Source organism: Clupea harengus, chromosome 10 (assembly GCF_900700415.2).
Source record: "Clupea harengus chromosome 10, Ch_v2.0.2, whole genome shotgun sequence".
NCBI classification, from domain to species: Eukaryota; Metazoa; Chordata; class Actinopteri; order Clupeiformes; family Clupeidae; genus Clupea; species Clupea harengus.
In genome coordinates, this window is record NC_045161.1 from 7,170,346 (window position 1) to 7,177,845 (window position 7,500).

A 7,500-nucleotide genomic window follows, 5' to 3' on the forward strand; every position below is an offset into this window, starting at 1 on the left:
CACAATAGAATATGCATTATGTCACACTATATATTTGTATTAGTCTGTCTAACACTATACTTTATCATAAACTACAATGCACCAAAGTTGCATTTATCAATATGATTATAATATGACAAACATTTAGAAGGTGGTTCTGTGGTATGTTCAGTATGGTGTGTTAGCTGAAATCCTGATCTAATATTTCTGTTTTTGCGACCTCTTGTCATTGACGATGGTTTATGTTCCCCGCAGACACGGATGAGTGCTCACAGTCTCCCAAGCCGTGTAACTTCCTGTGCAAGAACACGGAGGGCAGCTACCTGTGCTCGTGCCCCAGAGGTTACACCCTGCAGCCTGATGGCAAGTCCTGCAAAGGTGAGTCCCTCAGCCCCGTCCCGTCCAGCTGGTATCAGTGAAGTCACATTTACACCACACCGATTACGTCAGATTCCTCCATTCAAAGTGACTTTAGGTTATGTGAAAAAATGTCATTTTGTGAGGGGAAAAAACAAGGCTAGAGTATCAAAATCTATTCCATCTCGATTTTGCCAATCTTGGAATTGACTAATCCTGATAAACAACAGCATATGCAATCTGAGCTCCATCTGTTTACAAGACCATCTCTCTCCTAAACCTTCATAAGCATCTCCATCCCATCCTGCCTGAAGTCTCCTCATCATAAACAGACTTACTGAGACTAAACTGCCTCTTAACCACCCCTAGATTTGGATGAGTGCTCCACCAAGCAGCACAACTGCCAGTTCCTGTGTGTGAACACCATTGGTGGCTTCACCTGCAAGTGTCCGCCCGGCTTCACACAGCACCAGACCGCATGTATCGGTAAGTGGGTTGCCTGGGAGATCGTTAATGTGGAGAGGAGTATTGCTTTTGAAATCTGTAAACAGCTCTGTGTTGTTTGCTGGCTGTTAACTGTTTTTCTTCTCTTTTGTGCTCCTCTCCATCTTCATAACTGTGTCTGTCTTTTTGTTTCTTCTGTCCCTCTACTCTTCAAATAACTTCTTTTATCTTACTTCTTCTTTCTGTGTCCTTATACTTTCATCCCCCCACCTCCCTCTCTCTCTCCTTCTCTTCCCCTTTTGTTTTCTGCCTCTGCCCCCTTCTGTTCTATCTCTCTCTCTCTCTCTCTCACTCTCTCTCTCACTCTCTCTCTCTCTCTCTCTCCCCCTCTTCTCACAGACAATAATGAATGTAGCCAGACGAGTGCGTGTGGCTCTCGTGCGTCCTGCACCAACACCCCAGGCAGCTTCAACTGTGAGTGTGGGAAGGGCTTCTCCCTAGACGGGACAGGCGTCGAGTGTGAAGGTGAGCTCACTCATCATCATCAACAACAACAACAACACAAACAAAACAAAAACAACCCAAACCAACACAACGCTCATCAAATGAAACACTAGCACACTTCAGATGGTGTTTACCCCACAACACATTTCATCTCAACGAACTTGACCTTGACTTTGGTTTTGGCCTTGAAACTTAATTTGTATGCGTCACTCCTACTGTATTTGTGTCTATGAATGTGAATGCGCATTGTGAATGCCCCTGTCTCTAGACTGTGAGAACAGGCGTGGGGTATAGCATGAGCAGGTGAGAGAACGTTGAGAGACTAACATCTGTGTGCTGTTCTCCTCAGATGTGGATGAGTGTGGGGGGAACCACCGCTGCCAGCACGGCTGCCAGAACATGATGGGAGGTTTCCGCTGTGGCTGCCCTCAGGGCTACGCACAGCACTACCAGTGGAACCAGTGTGTGGGTGAGTCCCACAGCACAGAAGTGCAGTCAGCTGGGAGGCACAGAGAACCAGTCAGCAGCATCCTTCTGGTTCTTCTGTCGCCCCTTTCTGTCTCTAGCTGTCACTATTTCTGTGCGTGTCTCTTACATACAAATCAACAAAACAGAAGCTAAGTATGTATGTAGCACTGATTACCCAAAATGCACGTGCTCTTTGTTCTGTAACTTTATCTCTGTGTGTGTCCACCTGTCCAGATGAGAACGAGTGCTCCGGCAACCAGATGTGTGGCTCCGCCTCCTGCTACAACACTCTGGGCAGCTTCAAGTGCGTGTGCCCGTCGGGCTTCGACTTCGAGCAGGGCAACTGCCAGGATGTGAACGAGTGTTCCATGGGCAGCAACCCCTGCAGCTTCGGCTGCTCCAACACGGATGGAGGCTACCAGTGTGGTTGCCCAGGGGGCTACTACAGAGCAGGACAAGGGTGAGGAACCAGCCAGGAGCTGACTGGAGTCTTAGTTTGGAGTAGTTAGTTAGTCACATACCAATCCCTGTAAGAAGCAATAATATAATGTAATGTAACAAATTACATCCAATAACACTGATTGCATCCAAACAGACCTGCAGTTGAAATGGACCGAGTTGCAAGATAGTAATCTTCATCTCCTGTTTGGTTTCTTTTTTTCTCTCCATCTTTTGTCCCCTTGTGTCTTGTCTCTCCTCTCCTCCATCCTTCTCCATTATGGTCCTTCTCTCACTCTCCTGGATCATTCCATCATCTCTCTCCTCTTCCTCATCTTCCTCTGTCTCTCTCTCTGTCTCAGGCACTGTATCACAGGAATGGGCATCCCTCTGGGCCAGTTCAACCCTGAGGGAGAGGGCGATGACAGTCTCTCTCACGAGGCCTGCTACGAGTGCAAGATTAATGGTGACGCCGGCAAGAACGGACGCCACCGGCGAAGCGCCGCTGACAAGCAGGTACGGCTGCACTCCAGAACACCACAGACAGGCTCTGATCCAAACCAGGTCTCCCCACATGCGGCTTGTTTACCATGTGTCGTTTGGTCGTATCACTGAAACTGTGAAATCAGAGGATGTTCACCACAGATAGCTTACATGAAATATTGACATGGATTCTATTGTCATTTGCTAGCAATACGTGTCTTAATGCATATATTTTTGTGCACAATATTACGATGTTATTTTGAAAGTAGAGATTGTTATATTGTAAAAAAGATGTTTTCATTTTTCACAAACAGTATTATATATATATATATATATATATATATATATATATGTATACAATAATAATCTGGCAAAGTAGTTTCAGCTCCTGTCTGACTGTTTGTGCTTTGTTCTTTGTGTGTCTGTGTGTGTGTGTGTGTGTGTGTGTGTGTGTGTGTGTGTGTGTGTGTGTGTGTGTGCGCGTGCGTGCGTGCAGGGCGTAAGCATGGCCAGCGTGGACACACAGGAGTCCATCCCCATGAACCTGAGCCTGTCGACGCTGCAGAACCGCGAGCCGCTGCTGGAGCTGCTGCCAGCCCTGGAGCCGCTGGCGCACCACGTGCGCTACGTCATCACCCACGGCGAGCACACAGAGTACTTCCGGCTGCAGGAGCGCCGCGACGGCAAGAGCATCCTGCGGCTGGGGCGCAAGGCACCGCCACCGGGCTCCTACCGGCTGGAGATCGCCAGCCTTCCACTGTTCGGCCCGCGCAAGCTGCGGCAGCTGGAGGACCAGCACGACAACGACTACCTGCTGGGGGAGATCGGAGACGCGCTGCGCATCAAGCTGCACATCCACCTGCACTGAGCCCTGCCTCCGACCCACCCCCACCCACCCATGCCCAGCCCCAACCGGCCCAGGACTGCCACCCCCTCCAATACCTACCCCCCTTCCCCTACCCTTTTACCTTAAACCTGATACTTTATACTACCCAAACAGGGCACTGTGGCCCAAAAACTGAGTCGACCACCTACCACTTTTATTTTCTTTGTTTGTTTGCTGTTGTTTTATTTGTTACCCTAAACCCCATTTATCCAAACCCAACCCCCATCAATACTAAATCAAGAAGATTACAGACAGGTGATGTGGTTTCTGCACGCGTCCTCTTTTTGACAGCCAGAGTAAAGAGACGAGAGAAAAGAGCTGACATTTTCAGTCAAAAATACGACGTACGTATGTACAACGCACAGTTGCACCAAGTTTTAGCCAAAGCCAATAGTGTGGAATTATTGTGTGGGGGTTTGAAGTTAAAAAAAAAAAAAGAAGAAGAAGAATGTTGCAGTTGATTGAGAAGGAAAAAGTATAGAAGTTTACAATTAAAAGAAGTGGTTCAAAATGATCTTCCCATCTCTCTACTGACTTCTTTTTCAGGCTTTGTCGTTAAACAGCCACCTCTTACTTTTAGTTGTGTGGTAAAAATTTGGGGGCAAATTTGTACAAAAGAAACTCATGTTAATGATGAGTAAGTGCCTGTCAGAGATGGTCCGGAGAGCCCCTCCCCTTTCTGTAATCTCGTTCAACACTGGGGTGAAAGATTCCACTCTTGCTTCATTCAGTATTCTATGTATGTTCATGTATTGTGCTGTTTAAGGAAAAAACAACATTCACACGAAGGACTGCAACAATTGTCACAACATTTTCAGGTTTCCAGAGAGAGTAGAGCATGGATAGATTGTAAAAGGGGGGGGGGTGGGGTAAATCATGTCAGATGTGTAATGTCTTGCGTACTGTTTCCTGTGTTTTTGCTTGTGCCGTCCTCTCTCTGTTACCTCAACTTCTCTGTCCCTAGTATCAGTCATGTCGTCGCTGTGTTGTAGTAATGTATGTGACCAGCAGGGGGCCTCTCTGCCCCACCCCATTTAGTCAATGTGACGGGTGTATTAGGACATCAGTCTCATGGTGCTGCAGTTGTTTTTATTATCATGCACTGAAACTGCTCTTTGAGTTTTTATCAGGGAGATCTTCAACAGAATGGCAGCAGGTTACGCTCAATGCCTGGTGGGCCTTGGAGCACAGCAGAAATCTAGTCCATAAATGATATCTGATGTTCTAAAGAGCAGGTTGAGCCCCTCCCCCCCTTGTTGTACTGTGGTGGGTAGACCACTTAAAGCCTTATGAAAAAAAAAAACTACATTCAGCAAGACTCACCATGGAAACCTCACACCACAGGTACTTGTAGACATCTTCGCTATTAAATGCAAAAAAGCCGGGAAAGATTCCACTACTCATTACAGAGAGGGACACGCACAGGCAAGCACTGAACCTCACTGACAAAGACATCCATCAGGTCAACTTTCATCTGAATTCATAAAGTTGTTTTTTCTCAAGGAGAGAAAAGGTGCTAAATAATTCCAACTCTTTCGCTGTACTAAGACAAAACGCAGTCTCGATTCTTGATTGCAGCAGTGACATTTTAAGAGTGTTTCGTTTCCTTTGTCTCTTTGTTATGTGTTTGTGTCTCTTGTAATGTCTGGATGCTGAAAACCAATATTATACAAACTTGCTTCTTGAAAATTAAATTGTATATTTTAAAGTGAAAGGAAAAAAATTGTTGTCTGAAAAGCATCATGGCTGCCAAAACACTTACTTGTAAACACAACATTGAAGGCCTTAAAGTGCTGATGACTTTGTTTTGCTCAGATAAAAAAGAACCAATCACAGGGAGGCCCAGTGCGATTAAATAACGCTGTTTATGTCTCCAGACCCAGGAGTGCTCCAGTAACACTTCTGCATTTAGAATCAGCGACAAATGGGAGATTCAGGGACCCGCGCTGGAATAGAATTCCATACTGTATTTCCCAGTGCTGGGAATCGGAATACTGAGAACAACCTTCTGCTGGGAGTCAGTGTTAACTCTCACCAGGGTCCAGTCCTTTTGCATGCATTCAAAGAGCATCTTTCTCATTTCCAGCCTCTGGTGCTAAACAACATGGATTCTGCAACTCTGAACATCAAGGTTACTGCACTGTTGAACAGCCTGATCTATATTTATGCATAACCATTTTTTTTTGTTTACCATGGGAAAACTTTGTATACTTTGTATCTTTTTTTGTTTTGTTTGTTTGTTTTTTATTATTATTATTATTATTATTATTATTTTATTTGCCACTACATGTAAAAGAATGTGTGTGTGTGTGCGTACTGTACTTCAGCTTTAGCATCAAACTTGAAACACACCTTTGCCATCATTCAGTCAGTTCTCAGTAATGCTCAGGATGGTGTGGTATACAGGCCCTGTTTGCCTATGGGGTTTCCATGACTTTTTTGAGCCATAACATATCTATGACGAGTGTCAAGGAGAACATCCTCTGGCTCTTTTCCGTCTGTAAAGTCAACTACTCTTTTTTTATACTGAGGAAAAACATGATCACAAGATCTTTCTTTCATGGATTGGGCATATACATCCATCAAGACTGAGTAACCTGCATTCATTTTTGTAAAGTTTTATCAGAAACATCAACCGTCAATAAATCCTGTGGGTTATATTTTTCACTGTGTCTCTGCTTTTATTGGTGTAGAAATGGGAACGCTTAAGGCCAATTAAAGCTAATTTAAGGGGTAAGGCCAACTAGCACAATGGTATATTGATCTGACAGGGGAAGTTAATTCACCTTCTCCAGCACTTCACCAGGAAATGAGAAAATGCCACATGAAGAAACCCATTTTTTATTTACCAGAATTCACCCGGCTTAGCAAAAAAACGAATCATTAAGAAAATATCCAATCTACTTACAAATCTTTAAAACACCCACAGTAAGCGACACAATCTACTCCTCCTCCATTTACAGTCAATTTAGAGTTGATAATCAAGATTAAAGAGCAAGTGTACAAATAAGATAGAGAGAGAGAGAGAAAGAGACAGAACACATTAGCAAAAAGAATGACTCTCAAGTCAGGTTAGAAAAATAAAGCACTTCTGAAGTTTCTAAAAGTTGCAGGTTCACACCAAGCTTAACAGATTGACTAGAGCTAACAAAAGCAACCAAACGACATGATGGGCACAACAAAGTAAACTGTATATGGCTTATCAGTTAAATAGACACATGGAAAGGCCAACGCCTGAAAGATCATTAGAACAGACAGGAACACATTTCTGATATCTTTTAAAGGGAAAGCTGTTCATGTAAACACAGCTGTTGTACCACAATCTACAAAGGTCTTTCATTTATAGTGCTAAACATCTGGTATAACATTACCGTTTGCTGTCAGAGACCATCAAGAGTAAATACAATGATAAGATGAAACTTTTAGCAAAATGGAGTATGTCAGACATCAGGAATGATTTCAAAGCGGATGCCCCAAAAAGGATTTGTGTTTGTGGCGTTTCAGTGTGTTTAGCTGAAGAGGTGATGTAGCCCCTTCCTGCCTCGGACTACTCTCAAGTGTAGTGTGACATTGTGAGGTGTTAAAGCCACTAATCACCGATCGATGAAATCAGCACTGAAGAGGCAACAGCACCACAGCGCTGGGGGAGCACCGCAGTGCCCCGTCTGACACCCTTGACCCTGTTTGTTCACGCACGTCACGACATGACCCAGAGAGGTGTGGCTTAAAGGGTTGGCAGAAACAGCGCCAACCTCTCCCCCCCCCCCCCCCCCCCCCCCTCCCCCCTCTCACTGATCCAGGCTTCTCATCAGCGCCAGTCCCGTTCGGAGGCTACACCAGCGCGTAGTCAAACTGGCCCCTCTCCAGCCCCTCCTTGTGGTCGGTCCAGGAGGAGGAGGGCATGCGGCTGTACGGGTCGAGCAGGATGCGGAAGCAGCGCA

General features: G+C 45.2%; 2 protein-coding genes across 3 annotated transcripts in view; one reads left to right on the forward strand and one right to left on the reverse strand.

Annotated features, from left to right (window-relative positions):
• Positions 1-6,226, forward strand: part of fbn2b (fibrillin 2b) — a 56,672-nt gene extending 50,446 nt beyond the window's left edge. For both annotated transcript variants that reach the window (XM_031575160.2, XM_031575161.2), the window contains exons 59-65: positions 235-357; positions 706-822; positions 1,180-1,305; positions 1,634-1,753; positions 1,987-2,212; positions 2,553-2,706; positions 3,170-6,226. In XM_031575160.2, the coding sequence (XP_031431020.1) occupies positions 235-357; positions 706-822; positions 1,180-1,305; positions 1,634-1,753; positions 1,987-2,212; positions 2,553-2,706; positions 3,170-3,541 (1,238 nt within the window). In that variant the 3' untranslated portion in view covers positions 3,542-6,226. The remainder of the gene's footprint in view (positions 1-234; positions 358-705; positions 823-1,179; positions 1,306-1,633; positions 1,754-1,986; positions 2,213-2,552; positions 2,707-3,169) is intronic.
• A 1,101-nt stretch (positions 6,227-7,327) lies between these two features.
• The window catches only part of LOC105900941 (cortexin-1-like), a 12,041-nt gene continuing 11,868 nt past the window's right edge, over positions 7,328-7,500 (reverse strand). The window contains 1 exon segment of the mRNA XM_031575162.2: positions 7,328-7,500. This exon segment is cut by the window's right edge and continues 121 nt beyond it. Coding sequence (XP_031431022.1) covers positions 7,391-7,500 — 110 coding nt within the window. The 3' untranslated portion in view covers positions 7,328-7,390.